Source organism: Vitis vinifera, chromosome 11 (genome assembly GCF_030704535.1).
Source record: "Vitis vinifera cultivar Pinot Noir 40024 chromosome 11, ASM3070453v1".
Lineage (NCBI taxonomy): Eukaryota > Viridiplantae > Streptophyta > Magnoliopsida > Vitales > Vitaceae > Vitis > Vitis vinifera.
In genome coordinates, this window is record NC_081815.1 from 4,924,782 (window position 1) to 4,945,401 (window position 20,620).

At 30.5% G+C, this 20,620-nt stretch overlaps 1 protein-coding gene across 1 annotated transcript; it reads right to left on the reverse strand.

Annotated features, from left to right (window-relative positions):
- Positions 1 to 1,326: 1,326 nt before the first annotated feature.
- Positions 1,327 to 6,509, reverse strand: LOC100262905 (glucan endo-1,3-beta-glucosidase 11). Its single transcript, XM_002282236.5, has 3 exons — positions 5,976 to 6,509; positions 3,848 to 4,881; positions 1,327 to 1,625 (listed from the first exon to the last, which is right to left on the reverse strand). Exons 1-3 carry the CDS (start codon positions 6,037 to 6,039, stop codon positions 1,539 to 1,541), a joined length of 1,185 nt encoding a protein of 394 aa, XP_002282272.1. The 5' UTR covers positions 6,040 to 6,509; the 3' UTR covers positions 1,327 to 1,538.
- Between the last annotated feature and the right edge of the window lie 14,111 nt (positions 6,510 to 20,620).

Below are 20,620 nucleotides of genomic sequence, written 5' to 3' on the forward strand. Positions count from 1 at the left end.
TTTACCCCTCCCTTGAATTCTTTGTCTATATCGTAAGCACCAACTTGGCTATGTGTTTTCCCATCAATCACTGACCTGTTAATTAGAGAACCTTGGTTTTATCCTAAGCACAGAATGTATCCAAATGCCAAATGCAATTAGCATTTCAAGGGAAAAAAAATCAGAATCACAGAAGAATGACAGCTTATATGCATTTTAACAGTAAAGTTCCTCCAACCTCAAACCTATCTAATTATCACTTCCAAAAAAATGGCAGAGAAACGTTCCAAAATGAAAATGAGTTTCCAACATCTAAGAATCAAAATGCATTGTAACCATAGTTGTTAATATGGTAAATAAAAGTTTTTATTCATCAATCACCATTATTTTCAATGTCAAAATTCAAACCATTCAAATAGAAATTCTCTAATATTTATTATAAGAATAAATTTCCTTAACTTCTAACATGACCTTTAACAATAAGAAAATAGATTTTTATTACCAATTTCTAACCTTATTGTACATTTTAAACAATTAATATAATAATTCTTTTAAGAAAAAAAATTTTGAATTTGATTTTTCTTAAAAATAGTTAAAGCAGTATGTATTATTGTATCATTATATCTTGTATCGTATCATATATTGTATATGTAACGTAAGATACACTTAAGATATGATAGGGGTTACGACATGTATAGATTTTTATAAAAAAATATATCGTATCTTTGTATCATAAATTTTTAATAACCATGATTGTAGCAACTAGTGAAGTTCTGAAACCAACTTTAAGAATGATCTCTAGTCAAAAGAATGATTCAGAATGGCTTAGTTCTGATGTCATTTAAGCAAATTAATAAATGTAAACAAGTGAACAAAAGAATCAATTTACATTAGTTTTAAGATTTGATTTGAGCAGTTATATTGCTTTAAGTCATTTATCCAGATAAAGGTTTGATGGAAGTAATTCATTTTGCAATTAGCTATTCAACACCCCATGGGGCCTTAACCCAGGCCCTATCCCACACAACTGGATGCTAGGAAATGTTGCCTTCATCATGCAATATGCTTTGGGATATATCATGCAGGATGATACTAACTTCAAATCCCTTTACCAAATTGCTTCTCCAACAATGCTGTCTGTTGTAAGAGAATCCAAACAAATATTTTAATTTAGAATAAAAAGTAAGCACAGGTAATCCACCTATAAAAGCCTTGAAAGCATAAATACCCCAGACTGAAATAATAAGTGGAGAAATTTAAATAGGAAAAGAAAAATAATGCTTTTGTGTGTGTGTGTTTATGTTGCTCAAATAGATTTAAAAAATCAGCAATTTCAAGCAAGTACTCTAAAAGCCAACAAAAATCAATGATATATTGGGGGTGTTACATTGCCAAGTGACTTGAAATAGTACCAAATCTAGGAACTATGAGTGCCTCTGTATGCTGGTTTGGAATTGAAAGCAGGCACAGGTGTGATCTAAACTGGACCAACTTCTTTAAGAGGGAAGGAACAATATCATTGAATATGACAGAGAGGGTGCCCCAAAGCCTTTGCTTTGTCACAATCTTAAAAACAGAAGCAACACTGCAGCACAGGCTGTGAATACCAAGGAGTAAGAAGCAGACCAATCTTGAGCTCGAATTTTCTGTAATATTGCACAATAGGAAAGGTAAAGAACCAAGCATTGAAGATATAACATTTCAAATAGTGTCCTAATCAGGTAATAAATGAATAAACAAATAAATAATTACATGATTATATAAATACACGTTTTCTTTCAACTTTAGGTTTTGAATTTCTTTAAACATCCAAATCATTTTGAAGACAGCTCAACTTTGGCATAGATCACCGGGGAGCTACTTCCCTAGAATAAAAGTTCCATTCTGTCATGCTTGAAACCATAGCAGCATCTCATCATTCACTTTAGAAAAATACAATTTTGTGGTATATGTATCTAAATTAGATCAATCCTTCCCCAATCATGCCACAAATTATAATCTGTTCAAATTACACTTCTAGAAGAGGGAGGATTACCCTTGTTACTCTCAAATAAAGACATAAAAATGTTTTCATGAACCTTTTATGGAGATGAAAAGAAAAAAAAAACAAAGATCAGATTCCTAAATAGATAGATATAACCAAATCAGTGTTTTGTATGCCACTAAATTGGCACAGACCGTATCTCTATTTTGAAAATATCAAGGACAGGTTTTTTCTTTTTTAAAAGGCAACTGTTTATTGAAGATGTTAGTGATAATCAGAGTTGCCCATTGTAGGTACAATTCATGTCCACACCAGTGGCTTAGCATATCTAGATGCCTGTCCATCAAGCTTAGGTAACTAGGATTGTGGCTTAACCTATAAACTCTGCTTATTTAGAAAAATAGGGAAAGAAACTAAATAATGTATATTCCTAACTATTTCAATCTTAGGAGATTTGTGCCCCTCCATAGTCAATTTAAGGCTCCATTAAGAGCTTTGCCTATGGAAATGCAGTTTGAGATCTAGCAGTGGGCAATTTAAAAGCAAATTGAAAAGGTAGACAAGATTGATTTGTTGAAGGGGGTCCAACTTTCTTCAGGTGTTCTTTTTAATTTTTTTTATTTTTTATATCACAATTCCCTTGTTTAAGTGCATATACTAGGAAATCCATGTAGGTATTCTTTGGATGGGTTGAAATTGGGGATTCATCTGCTTGTAGTGAGGGAATCCGGTGATGAATGATAGGATTTCAAATTCATAGTTTTGAAGGTGCATACAAAAATGCTGGAGTTGAAAGTATGGTGTAGTTATTAATGGGTAGTAGTTAGTGGTTTAATAAGATAAAAACCCTTTGTTTATGCTGTGTTTGAGAGCCAAATGGGAAGGGGTTGTGAACAAGGGTCCAGATGCATTAAAGAAGATATGTGAACATGATCAACTTCCTTAGCGTATGATGAAGAAAATTGCTAGAACCCTAACCTTATCGGAGCATTGAGTGATTCATTGGCAGCATTCTTTTCGGGAAGATACATTTAGGTAAAGTCCTTAATTGGCAGATAATAAATGATGTGGAACTTCCAAAACAAAAATAAAAAAGAAACAGAGTTTAATAGTCTATCTTTAAGTTCACTAGCAGGATTGCATGCCTTTCTATTTGAGATAGAATTTTGACAATTGAGCATCAGATTAATAGAATTTAGATGATCTGATAAACTTTAGTATACTTATATGAGATGCAGAATCATGGACAATCTCATCCATTGATGCTGAGAATGCAGAATCATGGACAACCTCAGCCATTATTGCATCATTTGCAGGCAACTATATTTCCTATCCTCGTTGGGGTACATTAGATGGCATTGTATTTGGTCACAAACCTTTTTGTGGGGGGTAAGTTGATGTGAAAATCTCCCAAAAAAATAAATAAGTGTCCCCTAAAATCACACCCCTTCACCCTTTTGGTAAGGGCTTCAGAAAGAGTACAAGATTTTGAACTCTCTTACCTTGTATTCCATTAAGACATGAGTCTTATATATCTCTAACCAAGGTAGTTTGGAGGGTTATTTCTTAATTTTATCAATGCTTTATGTTTGGCCAAAACTTTTGAATTCTTTTTGCCTTTATATTTCTGATAGCCTTTTCCCAATGAAATTTGTTCATCTAACCAGTAAAATAAAAGAATGAACAAGCCACCAGGCCATGGCATTACAATAGAAGATAAAGACAAAGAAGCATACAGGACATTTTCTTCACTCCTGTAAAATTTTACAATCTCATGCGAGAAGAATTCACAATGGCCAAACCAACCCCCGAGATTGGCCAAACCAACCCCCAAGATCTTAGCCATCAAAATTTGATATTTCAAGGAGGTAAGAAACCTCATACCTTCAAGGACAAAATAGATGAAGTTGCAGAAGATTTCAGTCCTTTAAACCCAATGTCATATGAAATGCTCCCATCAGCTTTAAACAGTCCAAAGTTCCTCTCAGAAGTTGGACCAGGCTTCAAATTCTCATTGAAAACTGCAAAAATATATGCCTTCACCACATTTTTTGGCCTGAGTGGGGTTCCCTTCTTCTTGGCAAGTCTTTTACGCAGGTTATAATTGTAAGTCCTTGCATTTGTTGAGGTGGCAGCAGCTTCATTTTCATCCCCACGAGAAGCCCAGCCCGTTTCTGTAATTATAACTTCCATCTTTTTAAATCCAGAATTTTCCAAAGCAGCATAGGCAGCATCAATCTGAGCATCAAGCATGTTATCATAATGAAGTTTAGCCTTTGTATCATAAATACCCTGCGTTGACTGGAAAAGGGCATAATTTATATCAATGTTCGCTGGATCTCCCATATAGTCAAGAAAGGGGTAAGCATTCAAACAGAAAGGAGAATGAATCTCTGAGAAGAACTCCAGGAGTGGCTTCATGTATTGGACAATATTCTGATTGAAAATACATGAGGAGGGAGGATATGAATTTGACAAAACAGCCTGTGAATGTGCAGTTGAAACCTGAATTAGATCAGTTAAGTGAAACTTTTCTAGGGCTTTATGAACATTTTTTACTGCACCCAAAAGAACTCCCCATAGTTCTTGATCACCCCCTAGAACTTCATTTCCCACAGCAATTCCCCGAATATGTGTATCAGGAAGGAATGACTGTACATTTTCTTTAACCCAACTCAGGGCATGGTCCTCAGAAGCATTCATATCTTTCAGGTTTCCATTCGGAACTCCAACCACTATTTCAAGGCCAGTTCCACTAAAAGCCTCGAGGACACTGTGATCAGCATCGTAAATTCGAACATTCTTTATCTTTAATGCTCTGAGAAGTGTGACAACTTCATCAGGTGAAGGGATGTTATCTGCAATTCTCCCATAATTTATTCCATAGGTTCCAGTGAATGCTTGCACTGTCAAGGATCCTGGTAAAAGGGAAAAATATCAATTAACCATTCTTTCATTTGTATAGAGGTAGATAACAACAAACAACAACAAAAAGAAAAAGAAAAAGAAAAATACATAGATACATAAATTCCATAGTCAATTTGAGATCAGACAGCATTAAATTTTTCTGGCTCCCCAATAATGGGATAAGGATTCTGATTTTCTAGGAATTCACAATGATTCTTTCAAAATCCCAGTAAGCCAGAAAAACCAGAAAATCAATTGGACTTAGACAATTTAACCTAAGGTGAGCATATTAAAGCAATTTTTTGCTAATTTTTATTCTGCAAAGCTTGGTATAAACAGATGAGAGACCAAATTGCAAGCCACACATCAGAGGATAGTAAAATCTGATACAACTTAGCATACAGATCTAAACACTGCATCAGGAAACCCCAAATTAGTAATTACAAAGATAGGTGGAAAAAGGAAAAAAGAGAGTTCAAAGGAAAGAATGTTAAAGAACAAATCCTCCGCATAATCAAATCGAATTACTAAGATTCCAGGGGAAAAAAGAACGAATCATCAAGCAAGCAAATGAACAATGCATCAAATAAAATTTCTGAAATAGTAAAGTGACTGTAAGAGCATTGGACACACTAGATCAGTCATAATTTCTTGCACAAAATTTCCTAACACATATCCAAAATCTTCGGAACAATAACTAATACCAATCACCACCTCTTGCAAAAAAATTTCAAAAACAGATATTCAAATTCATCTATGATCCAGAGAAGATAATAACCCAAAAAAAGGCCAACCATTTCCCAATAAAATCAATCTGCAGTCCGAGGTGTGAGAACCAACAGCACGGAAATGGATCCAGAATCGATATAATCTCCAATTAGCATTGAATTAAACGAAAATCAAGAAAAAACACACATACCCAATTGTAAAACAGTTATGTTTAATCTTAATGATACAAAACCGTTAAATTCAAAAAAATTCTGAGATCAATCCAAGTCAATATTAGTCTAAATTCAAAATACCCAGTTCATAATTTCAAGGGTAGAACTCCAAACACAAAGAAAATCAAAGAACGAATCAACAAAACAAGAGAAACAAGAAGTACCATTCATGGCGAAGACTATAAAGAAAACCCGAAGAAACCGATAAAAGAAACGCCAGGACTTCATTTCCCTGGTCAAAGAATTAAGGAGAAGGATTCAATCTATAGCAACGACAGAGATTTGAACTAGTGCGGTGCACTTAAACTGAGAAAAGCCAATGATAGATTCTTCTTCTTCAACCATTCCATATGCCAAAGAGATAGATACAAAGATACTCTTCACTCTCTCTCCCTAAAGTAGACCGCCTTTTCTTCTCCCCTCCTTTGTTCTCTGTTCCTCCCTCTCTAAGGAACTGGTGGATACACAGAAATCAATGGATTTCTCTCTGCAGCTGTCTCTCTCCAGAAGCTCCTCCGGTGTGGTCGGCCGGGCAGAGGGTGACGCGGTGAGAGGAAGAATGGGGCTGTGGCGGTCGTTTTCTTATGACTCATAAATACTGTTACGCTGTCAGGCGAAGGCCGGCTTTTCGGGGGTATTTACGGTATTTACTGACTTTCTCTCTCATACTTTTCTACAATTTCTTAATTTCTTTCCTTCTCACAAGTAATACGAATCTGTATACTTTTTGAAATGGAATGGGACAAGAATACAGGTGATATATTCTATTCCCACGCGCCTACTGCCGCAGTTTAAATTTTGAAATAACTCAGAAATAACGTTAAAAACCCACATTAAATAATAAAAAATAGTATTTTAAGTCCAAAAACTATGATATTTTTTAAAATACATTTTAGGTTTTTTTATTTTTTTTATATGGCTTTATGAGTAATAATTGAAAATATAGATAAATATTTTTAAAACTTTTTATTTACAAATAAATATTTATAACCTCAATAAAAAATGAAATAAAATATAATATTTTTTATATTTTTATTCTTAAATAGAATTTTGGTTTTAAAAATAATTAAAACTCATTTTTTAAAACTAATTTTTAACAATTATTTTTGGAAACATATGGTACTTTTAAGGTTATGTTTGGTTGTTGAAAGTTTGAAGAAAAATATAAATGAAAAAAAAAATAAAAGAATATAAAAAATGGATTTAAAGTTAATAAATTATTTTTGTATATTATTTTAAATTTAATTTTTATTTAAGGGTTTTTTATTAAGAGGGTCCCTAAAACCTAATTCTTGAAATTTAATTCTTTTTTTTTGTCTTATTTTAATAAAATGTTTTCGTTATTTTCTTGTAAAAATAATATTTTGTTTAAAAATTATATATAAATACTTGAAATTATAAATGATATTAATGTAAAAAATGAGTTATTTAAAAAAAAAATTAAAATATGGAAGGGATTAAATTCACGATTTGGGATTATTTTATCTATTTTAACCAAATATTTCTTTATTTAATCTCTCCATATAAAGATTAATTAATTTTAAATTATATAATTTTTTTAATAATTTTAATTATATATATTTTTAATAATAAAATTAAATATAAAAAAATTTATTTTCTTAATATTTTTTTATTTATTTAGTAATTTTTAGGAACTAAAAATAATCTAAAATTTAAGAGGGGGTTTATAGTCTAACAACGAATATTTGAGGCGGTTTAAGTGCTCCTTTTACTACGAGCAATATTTTCTCTATTTTTATTAAAATAATATATATTTTTTAAATCTACATTGACACTTTTAGGGCAAATAGAAATGTAGAAAACTATTTCTTCCCATTTAGCTTAATCTTTATTCTTTTTGTATTTGGGATATGGTATTTGAATTATGGGCCATGGGTGCTTCTCACCACTCACCACATTAATTATTAATTATTTTTTTGGCAAATATTTGTTTTTGCCTTCAAATCACACTTTTACTGTACAAGTAGCGTGGAATCTGATTGGCATCGCATAAATTATAATTTGTCAACGCTAAGTTTCGATTGGTTGTATCTTCGAATTTTGTTTTTGTGATAGTAATTAGGTTCGCAGGTACTTGTCAAGGCCGCAACTTTCCCCTCTAAAAGTCTTGCCACCCCTCTTTGAAGATTTGCTCCAATAAGTTTTTTGAAAGCGATTTTAGAAAATATTTTACTATTTACAACAATTAAAAATTCAAATCGTATTTTTAATATTTTTAAATTTTAAAAATTACTTATAATATTTTTTTAATAAATACTTTATAAGTGATTCTTTCATATCAGTCTATTTAAAAAAATGCTTGGATATGTTTGAAAGCTGCTTTTAAAAACAATTTTTTGTTTTTGAGGAAAAGAAATATAAAAAAATATGCTTAGTAAAAGAAAATAGAAAATAATTTTCTAGTTTTAAAACAATGAAATAAGACATTTTATAAGAATTTATTTAAATAATTTTCACTTGTTTGGGATTAAAAAAATGAAAAAATATATTTAAAAATCGTAAAATAGAAAATAGTGTTTGGAGTATAAAATAAGATATTTAAGATCTAATACAAATCAAACATATGATCAATCAGATCATATAATGATAAATCCGAAGGCTCATAGAGTTGACACCTTAAGTCTTTTTCAGTATTCTAATGAAAAGAGGGGTGATGAATCAATGTCTTTAAAGTTGATTCGTCCAGTCTTAGTGTAGCAGTGTTGATGATGCATTCCATAGAGTGATGATCTCATGAACTACAAATTACAAGTAGTGGGAAAAAATGAGGCTTTCTTTAACTTGTATGACTATTTTAAAACATAATTCTTAAAAAATGGTACTTTGAAAAACAATTTCTTAAAATATGGTAGTTATAAAATATTTTCAAATTTATGACATATTTTACCACTTTAAAAGGTGTTTTTTGAAAAGATACCTTCCATATGTTTCATATCAATCATAATTATATAAAATTGAATTTACGCTAAAGGTGTCCATTTAAAAAATATTTTTTCATAATTTTTTTATTAGTCATATATATTAAAAAAATTTGAATTTATATTAAATAAATATCATTTCCACAATACCATAAAATCAAATTTATACTAAAGGTGTCTCTTGAAGAGACATCTTTGATAATTTTCATATCAATCACACAGTGAAAAAAATTGAATTTACATTAAAGACGTGTCCACAATTTCACAAAATTGAATTTATACTAAATGTGTCTTTTGAAGAAACACTTTCCATAATTTTTATATTAGTTACCTATCGAAAAAATTAAATTTATACTAAAAGTGTCTCTTAAAAAAAACCTTTCAATATAAATTTAATTTTATGAAATTGTGAAATGTGTCTTTTGAAAATACACTTTCAATATAAATTCAATTATTTCAATTGATGACTGATATAAGAATTGTTGAAAGTGTCTTTTCAAGAGACATCTTTAATATAAATTTAATTTTGTGAAATTATAAAAAGTGTTTTAAGAGAACATGTTTAGTATAAATTTAATTTTTTTACTATGCAACTGATATGAAAATTATGAAAAACGTCTTTTTAAAAGACACTTTTAATATAAATTCGATTTTATAAAATTATAAAATGTGTTTCTTACAGAGATACTTTTAATGTAAATTCAATTTTTTTTTAACATGTGTTATTAATGTAAAAATTGTGGAAAGTGTCTCTTCAAGAGACACATTTAATATAAATTTTTTTTTTTTTAATGTGTATCATTGATATAAAAATGATGGAATGTGTCTTTTTAAGAAACACCCTCAAAGTGGTAAAAAGTGTTGTACATTTGGAAATGTTTTTCATTGTACTGTATTTTAAAATTTTAATTTTAAATTCATTGTACAATTATCAAAAACTGAGAAAAAAAATGTGGCAATTAGTTGTTTAAGTCATTATAATTCTTATATTACCACCTAACATTAGATAATGTGACTCCCAAGTAATAAGTGCTTAAAGAAAATAAACATCCGCCTCAATATTGCTTAGAGCTTAAGAATCATCCTACCTCCAACCGACTTTCGTACGAAGTCTTCTTTTATAGCCTTTTTCTTTTTCAAAAAAGAAAAAAAGAGAGAAGATGAAAAAGAGTAAGCCCTTCATACCCATGAATCCTTCAATCATATTTGCTTATTTTTTATAAGTAGTACTGATATCACTAAATAGTCTCTGATCCTGACAGTTGATCAGTGTGTAAAGAGGCTGCACTAAAAGGCTTTTATGGTCCACTTGCTGATCCCAAGTTGATTCATTCCTTCATTTAGTTGAAGAAACTTGATTTAAGAAAAAAATCATTACCAAGTAGATGAAGAAAAGGCAAAAGAAGACGATGGAGGGGATGTTGGAATGCACATCACTGGGAAAAGCTTGAGTAGGAGGAAATGAGCAATGACTTTAATGATGTTAGTGTGTATTTTAAAGGGAAATGTGGGAGTGGGGGATAAAGGGGGGGATGTGGCACAGGTGATGGATGTTACTTGGTGGTGTACTGAAGACCAGTAAAACTGGAAAGGATTGTCTTTAGAGGTGGGTGGAAAAGAATGGAGTTTGGGCTGATAAGGTCATTTTGATATTAAATGGGTACAACTTTTGGCATACCAACTGTTATGATCCACGTTAGGGGAATCTATAGCTTTTGCATCTTTATTAAAATCTGGGAAACAACACTCAGATTGAGATTCTAGTCTACTTCCTTTGGAGCTAAGTTTAGGAAGATTGCTTACTCAACAGTGTCATTGAATTTGGGTCATGGGGTAATGAACCCAGCTCCATTTACAATAATTGGTGGGTTCAAGTTCGAGAATCTTCATTCCCATTTTGTGGGTGGGAAACAAGAGGATTATGTATGTATTATAGATGTAGATTATGATACACCTGGATTCCTCTTTTAATGTAAAAAGTAAGAAGAAGAATTGTACAAAACATAACGAATTTGATTTGAAAAACCACTCACAATCTCCAAAAGATTCTATAGATGTTAAAATTACAAGTTCAATAATCATAGAACACAAATCTATTATTGAAAAAACGATAGGTAGTTTCACTTGGCAGATATTATCCTAAGTCTTACTCCTCAATATTTACATTGATCTTCATGTTTATGATGCATCATCGTACATGCACCAAATGGAGTATACTTCGACTCCTAAGGGGATGTAGATCTCTCTCACAACCAAGGATGAAAATATCGATAATCACGGATATATTAGTATTTCGATTTTACGGATATATCGACGGATATTTTGGAAAAAAATATCGGTTGACTTAAAATTGTTAAAAACTCATGAAAATGTAAAGAAAACCTCATAATAATATAATTAGAAGTATAATAGACATTTTAAAGTTATTTTATTGAAAAATTTGATATATGTATAACATGATTTATCATATTTAATAATAATATCGTATGCATCGATAAAAATATGAATTTTATAAGTGTACATCTATTATTAAATTACATATAATATTATAATATTTGATTATAATATGTATAATTTTAAAATATATATTATATTAAAATTATGATCCATTTAATTCAATTGTATTAAACAATATAAAATAAATTATGATATATATATAATTTTTTAATATTTAATTAATTATTAATGATATTAAAAACATTATGAAGAAAATTATATAATTTTTATATTTTTTGTAATCAATTAAAAGAAAATTTTGCATTTAATTATAAAATAATTATAATTAATTATAATTAATTTGCTCTTTAAAATATTCTTTTAATATTTTCTTTATATAATGAGTTTAAGTATATATAAGTTTAGTGCACAATATATAACAAGGGCAAGTTTGCCCGGATGGCCCAGGTTTGGGGTTCAAATCCCCTCAAAAGCAAAAGGAGAAGGCATTGTAGCGCGTTTGATTTCCGTTGACTCCCGTTGACCATGCAATATATCGGGAAAAATCGCCGATATATCGTCGAAATATCGCAATATTTTCCTCCTTGCTCACAACCTAATAGAATGAGACTACAAATTTTTTTTAGAGTTTTAGGATGAAGATGTAAGGAATCTCAGATCTATCTGTTCCTTATCCTGGGCTCAAGTTAGATACATAAAGCTTTTCCTAAACCTCTAGATCCTAAGCAAAAGAAGCAAAAAGAACAGTTTTAACAATCAAAGAATCTAAATATGTGTGTTAGAAAACTATACTTTTAATTTGGATGTTTCCAAATCAATTCCTTTTGATGAAGATGCAAATTGAAGTAATTGGAAGTCTCGAAAACCCACAACCTCTCCCTCGATGACTCAATTTTGATCTTAGCACTCCAAATGATGGGTGTTTGGAAGGATGGAGGCTAAATCTCTATCTATTCTTTAGAGGTGGAAGAAAACTAACTCAAAATCTTAACCTTTAAGGGGTATTTATAGGGTTCTCTATTGAGCTTTAGTGACTTGAACCTATTAAGAGCTTGGGTCATTTAATTTAGTCCAAAATGGATCTTAATTGATTAATTAACCCAATGAGATTGTCTAATTAACAATTAACCCAATTCAAAGATACTATTCACTAACCCATATGTAACATTGTGTAATTACTGAAACACCCTTAATGCACATAAGTAAATCTAAAGCTTATTCAACCCTCATAAATCATGTCATCAAGGTATATGAACTTAAACAAAGACCATTGAGACCCATAGGAAAGTACTAGCTCCTTCAGAATCTAATTTTGAAGTTGATTCAACAACTTACTATAAAGATCAATTGCACTTTAGTACCCTACGTAAATAACAATGAGACGAAACTTAGGTCTGTAACCTACTATCCATTGCATGCACATTCCCCATGAATTGATGTTCGTAATCTAATAAGGTAGTGTTATCACCTATCAAGATTACCTCTCCTTGACTTATATACCCTCCTTATTATGTGATTAATCGACATGCTCTAATGCTAAAAAACATATGTCAAATTTCACTAAGTAAAATGTTATGGTCATATTTTTCTAAATTACACGTCCTTTGGTAACGCTAAGGGTGCACACTATCTCAATACCATGAGATATCATGATATCTTTATTGAAAATATTTGTTGCCACTAGTCTTCATCAATAGTGATCTAATCTGTAAAGATATATGACCACTTTAGGATCTCACCCATAGGTTAAAGCCTCATATTGATTTTGACACAAACTCAATATCTTATCAAGGTTGAGAGTCCATATAGTATAGTAGCTTGCTGAATCATGACAATTAATAGTCTTACGTCATGATTTACCATAAGTTCTGTCCAATATGTATCATATACACTAGTGTACTTATCATGGGAAAACCATCACAAATACTAAAGTGCAATATTTGGAATTCTATCACTAATACTCGAACGTTTTCTAGCGCTTGAGTTCTCATAGAGTTTTAACAAACATTTTTAAAACATAAGAGCTTAATTGTAAATCCTAATGTTCATTTCATGCCATAATTGAACCTAATTAACCTTTCCCAAAATTCTATGTACTTATCTACATCATTGTAGTTAATCATGTAGTAACATTGAATCTTCAATAGTGAGTAAACATAAAAATCTAAAAAGGTCTTAAGGATGAATGGAATGAAATTTCCAACATAGATGACATAGCCTATTGCACTAACAATTTTCCCCTCACCAATAGTGCACTAACTCCAATAATGCGCTCAAATTGTAATAACACACTTCTCTAAATTGAAATAGCATACTTCTCCTACACTTGTAACTTAAATAGCACACTTTCATCTTAACTCAAATAATGCACATCGTAATCAAATTGTGTGCCTCTAAATAAATCTCAAATTGCATACTTTAATCACAACACACCACCTCTAAGTAATGTTGTGCATCTCTCTAGCACACTCTAACTTAAATAGTGCATATTTTTCAACCTCAAAAAACAAAAGAACTTTGTGCACTTTTAGATTGGGCACCCACACCCAAGCTTACTTATACTATTTTCTCCGATATTTTTAATTTAATGTTTTTCAAATTTGAAACTTAGTCTTTCTTCTATTAAACCAACACTATTAAATGATTTTTGCTATATCATAAGTGGATTAAATCCATAAATTCAATTAATGCACATACCTAAAACTAATCAAAACATCATAAGACAAAAAATCTTGAAACTTGCATTTTTATTCATTTCATTAAACATTGTACATTCATCCAAGTTCTTGGATATATCTTTACATATTACAAACTTTGATGTTTTCTATTTCTATTATTATTACAAAACTCTTCTGTTATCAAACATCTATGCATAAAAAGATATAACCTCTCTTGTCTTTCATTGGAGCACAACCTCAACCCCTTCCTTTGACATGCTCCACTCCAACTTGATATGTAGAAAGTCATTTTATAATAGGGATGAGCCACAACTTAGTAGATAAGGATTTAATTTTAGCAAAAGAGTTTGTAAAACACTTATTTAAAATATTTTTCACAACTTAGAATAGCAGTTCATATAATTGATATCACATCATATAACTTTCTTGAATAAACTTTTTCCACAACTTGTAATAGTTATATATTGATTGAAAAGTATCTGGGGTTCTCACTCAAGGACATGTGTTTATGACTCCCATTAATCCATGCGTGGATCTTTTTGGGGATGTTTTGGGTTTTAACCTCATGATTCTTTACCTTTCTTCCTTTAGAGACTTCCATCCAAGTATTATTCCTCTTATTATTATTTTTATCTTTCATTTAGGCCACCCTTTCCAATGCCATTTTAACAAGTTTACAAGTGCTTTAAACATTTTTTCATGTTTGCTCAAGTTACATAAAAGGTTAGTTTCAACAAGAACATAACATATCATATAAAAATAAAGTATATCACAACTTGAATTAAACACTAAGGATAGCAACATTTTTGTTCAAAATTCAACAAGGAGTTTTAGAATAGTATTTTACTTAAGTTTTCCTAACTTTTTAAGCAATTTGGCTTGCTAAAACTTCATTTTTTTCTTTTCTTCTCAAAGAAAACTTTTGTCTCACACTTTTTTTTTTTAATTTCCAAAACCAAAGCAATGTTAAGGCTAGCATTTTCATATTTAAAAGAAGTTGTTGCTAGATATTCTAATTTAAAATCAACTTAGTGTAAGGAATCTTGAATTACTCTGGTCTCAAGCCTTGGATTAGAGTGCATGCAATCCTATCGTAGGCTCTTAAAATCTAAGCATAATGGAAATGTGGCATTCAAAAAACCAATAATAAATCATAGATCTAGAGATTAGTACAATACCTACTATATAGATGTTCCTAGATTGATTCCTGTTGATGTAGAAAACTCTAAAACTATAGGAGGTCTCATAAAAGTGATAGTCTTCCACCTGATGACTCCTCCTTGAATCCAGGCACTGAGATGATAGAAATTTTTAGGTTAGAGGCTAGAGTTCTCTTTCTAAATTGAAATGGGATAATGGCAAAAATCTGAAGCCTTAAACCCTAGGGGGTATTTATAAATTTCATATTGTGCTTTAGTTACTTAAGCTCACCTTGGTCTGAGGTTACTTAATCTAGTCCAAAAAAGGTTTTAATTGATTAATTACTTCATTTTGGCTCCAATTAATCAATTAACCCAATTTAGAGATACTATTCACTTACCCTTATGCTACCTTGCATAATTACCAAAACACCTTTATGTACATAAGTGAACTAATAACCAATCCAACCTTCATAAACCATGTCATCAAGGTATATGAGCTCGAGTGAAAACCATTGGGACCCATAAGACAATACTATCTTATTTAGAATCTACTTATGAAGTTGAATCAACATCTTACTACAAAAAGTTAACTGTACTCTTGTACCGTATGTATATAACAACAAATTGCTATCACCATATGAACTAGTGTTCATAATCTAATAAGGTGAAAGCTATCAACTTTTTAAGATTACCCATACCGTTCTTAAGTTATAGATTTTCCTATTATGTGATCAAATGATATACTTTATCCCACAAAGAACAAATGTCAAATTCCACAAAATGAATTACTATGATGTCATAAATTTCATGATCACAAATCCTTATGATTATCTAAGGAGACATATTGTCTCAAAATCCATGAGATATGGTGTTTCTATTGAAAATGTTTGTTGCTACTGACTTCTATCAATAGTAACCAAATCCATAGGGAATATATGATCACTTTAACATCTTACCCATAGGTAAAAACTAGTGAACACTTAGACACAAGCTTAGTATTCTCTCAAGGTTGAAAAACAATACAATATAACAATTTGGTAAAGTTATGACTACATGATAAATTTACATCATAACTCACCGTAGGTCATACCCAATGTGTAACCATACACACTAGTGTACTCACCATGGGAACCCCATCCTGATGGACAAGACCAATCATCCCTCAAATTAGAAAATGGTTCACTATAACCTCAAATGGATTACCTAAGTCTATGAACTGATTATGAACAAATCATCTACTTGCAAAGAACTCATGATTTGGATCTTCTGTGTAATTCCTAATGCACATAAGTCATGTACAATGCAAGAGAGGCTAGGTGAGAATGCTCTTAAAGTATAATGTATGGAATAAGAATAGATGAAAGTAAAACTGGAACATCATTAAATAAATAATAAATTTCAAATTTGTTATATCACGTCATGCTTTTAAAGACTCTGTCCTAGCACTTAGTGTCCCATAACAACCGGTTTGTCACACTTGTTCAACTTCATTTTAACTCATTTTTAAGGGAGCAAATGATTGTTATTACAACCAAGTAAATTATCAAGTTTTGCCAATTTCTCAACTACCCACTCAATCAAGCAATTGACTAAGTGTCACCTAACTAACCATCTGAAAAAATTTGTTGAGAAACACCACTTACTCTTAGTCATCTTTCAATTAGCTTAATAAGCTTATTAATAAACTAACCAACTTCTTTAATGTATTAACCAATCAATTCACTAACCAAACCATCAATCCTTATTAAGGAATTAAGCAAACTTACATTAACTTAATTAAATTTAGGTCATTAGAGTTTAGTTTCATACTAGGGTTACTTTTACTACCAAAGTAGTTTATGCTTCTATCATGGAAGAATATTTGCATGCCTTGAAGGATCATCTTGACAAGAAACAAGCAAATCAAGAAGCCTTTATGAAAATGATTGATTAGCTAAGAAAGGAAAATGAATTTTGGAGAGCTTGAGTTGAAAAACAACTTTTGGACTCTACAATCCCTCTTTTGGACGAGTGATTAGGTGGCAAATGTCAATAACAACAAATCCTTACCAAGCCTAGGGTCAAACCGATGCCAGACATGACCAACAAAAATAGTGATAACCCCATGGACAAGAGAAAGGGATGAGTACCTTTCAATAAAGTCTACAAGGTCTATTAAGTTTGTGAAAAATGAGAGGAATAAAAAGAGGGTAATTTGCAAAGATGGGTGCCCATGAATTTACATAAAAATTTGATAAAACAATTATTTTTCAAATTAAAACACAGAATTCTATTCATGAATATGGAAAAGTAAAAAAAATAAAAAATAAAAAAATAAAACAAAACAAAAACAAAATTTTCAATTATAGATGGTTGTCCAAAAAAACAATCGATCAATTTAGAAATAATGAAAATTGGTCACTTAATGGCTTTATGTTAAATATGAGAGAAGATCATGTGGTACAAGCATCAAGGTCTCAGGTATGTAAGGCAAAACAAAAAGTAATAGTTATGATCGAGGGTCCATGTGATAAAAAAATAATAATAATAAATAACAATGATTGTTATGTGATTATTGTGACAAAACAAGAAAGACTAATGTAGGAAGTACAATGTCAATTAAGAAAAGTTTGAAACTAATAAAAGACCAATTTCACAAAGAATGTATAATTAAAAGAATGAAATAATGTAACAAAGTAAGATTTCGTTAGTATATTTAAATATTATGATTCTAGTTTAAATTTTTTTATTATTATTATTCATGTTTGCATTGATATTTAGCTAAGTATCCTAATATGCATCACTTGCCTTGTACATAACTTGGGTACATCAGGAGTTGCACGAAAGATTCAAATTATGAGTTTCTTACAAATTAATGAGTTGTTCATAGTCAATTCATAAACTTAAGCAATCCATCTAAGAACATAAAACATTGTCTTTTAATTAGAAAGATGACTTGTCTTGGTCAATGGGACGAATTTCATACATTAGTGTATACGAATACACATTGAATAAGACCTACAATGAATCATGACATTGACTATCAAGTAGTTATAATTTCATCAAGCTACTATATTATATGAATTCTCAATTTTGAGAGAATATTGAATTGGTGTTGATATTTTCAATGAATTTGACCTATTTGTGAGACCTTAAGGTGGTTATATACTTTTTACAAATTAGGTCACTATTGATTAAGGTATGTGAGAACATGTATTCTTAATATAGGCACCATGATTTTTCATGAGATTGAGGCAGTGTGTCTCGTTAAGTGATCTTAAGAACTTGTAATCATAAAATTTGTGATGTCACCATAATTCCTAAAGTGGAATTTGATATATATCCTTTGTGGACTAAAGTATATTAATTAATCACTAAATAAGAGGATCTAAGACTTACGAATAGTAAAAATAATTTTGAGAAGTTGATGACTTCTACCTTATTATATGACAAGTACTAATTTATAAGGAGTCTACATGTAGTAAATAGTAGGTTAAGACTCAAGAAATTGATTAAATTGGAATTAATATATTTTTATCTTGATATAATCTCATAGGGGATTAGAGTGTAATTAACTCTTTTTAGTGGAATGTTGAATCAGCTTCAAAATTCCATTATGAGGGAGATAAATATTTTTCTATGGATCTTAACACTCCTTGCTCGAGTTCTTATTTTTTATTGACACTGTTTTGAGGATCTATAGAGAATTAATTGTTTATGTGTATAAAAACATTTTGGTAAAAATATAAGATTGCATAGGAATTTATAATTAATTATTTTGACTTTTTTTAAATTGAGCTAATTTATTATTTAGAGTTCATTAGGACTAATTAGTTAATTAATTAATATCCAATGAGCAAGATTAAGTAGTTCAAGTTCAAGTTGAGTCAAAGTTACTTAAGCATATATATAAAAGTTTATATAAACTTTTTGGGTTTTAGGGCTAGACTTAACTTTTTCAGACTAATAATCTTCCACAAACCTAGCCTCTCTCTCTCTCTCTCTCTCTCTCTCTCTTCAAGGAGTGTAGTCACCCTATACAAGTGTCAAGTATCAAGGAATGAGTCATCAAGTAGAAAATCGTAAAATTAAGGAAATTGTCATATCAATTTGATTAGGATTTGGGAACATCCAAATTTTAGGATATGATTTTTAACACCTAGATCTAAATAATTTTGCTTCGGATGTGTTTAGATTTAGCGACCCTAGGATTTAGAGAGCATGCACCCCTTTGATTCGGTATTCCAACATGTATATACTTTATGCAACTTGCAAGAAAGAATTCGTGTGAGTGTGTAGTCCATTGGTAAGTCTAGATGGGTGCACATTAAGGGTGTTTTTATCCTGGTCAGTTACTACTGTTGGAATTAATCTCTATATGTGAGGAGCTAGTAGCTTTAGTTCTAGTTGCTGACTTGATTCAGTTTGCAACAGTAAAGGATATAGGGTACAAAGCCATCATTTTAAGAGGTTCATGAAACTTAGCATTACCTTTAGGTATAACTTCTCATTTCTTTTAGTTTCTGAATTAAACATACTCTACAAGTTGAAATTCCCTTCTATGGATCTGGTTGTATATTGAGGTATATGAATCCTTTTTTATGGTTGAATGGCACGAATGGAATAAGAGTGAGAAACTTGTATTTTGACCTTAGTTATAATAAGGTAATTAGCTCATGGACTCAAATCTAAGGAAATGTTGGTCATGTTGTGAACCTTAGATTTGGTCATGGACTCAAATCTAATCATGGCATGTGCCACTGGTTGACCCTTCAACTTATTATTGGTTCGTATACTTTGTCATTTCATTTTTGAAAGTCACTTAAGTTTTTTTTTCATATTTATTTTCTTTTATAAAAAATAAAATAAGTGAGGAATTCTAAATTCAAATAAATAGCAATTTTCAAAATAAATAATTTCAATAAAAGATTTGTGTATATGGATTTACAAAAAAAAGTGGGTTCACACTACCCTATTTGGATTATACCTATAAAATCTCCTCCCTAGATTTGAATCTGTTAATGATGTTAGTTGTTAGACAAGCTTCCCATGATAACCATGGGATGATGACATTATTGAAGTACAAACACCTCATTCAAATTTATTAAAAAGAGGTTTTCAGAGAGACAATCGACTAATTTATATGAGAGAAAGTTTCTAATACTATATAAGTGTAAACTCTTCTTAATTATGAAGATGCGTTTTAAAGCTGTTGAAACCCCTTTAGACTCAAAGTGAATAAAATCTATATGGTTGGGTGTAGATCATTACAAATGGTATCAAAGTCGATATTCGACATCAATGTGAGAGTTTGTTTAGCTCGTAAGGAGTGTTTATCTGTTTGATCTCGCATTCTCATGGGACACAAAGAGGATGTCGTGTCTGTATAAGGGATGTTTTTTATATCAGATAGAAGAGAAAGTTTCTTGTACTATATAAGTATGAACTTCTCTTAATTATATAAGTATAAACTTCTCTTAACTATATAAACATATTTTAAAACAATGAAAGCCACTTTGAACCTAAAGAAGATAATACCTACATGGTTGGAAGCCGATCATTACAAAAATTAATTTACTTTAATTAATTTTTTAACATGAGTATTAAAATATAA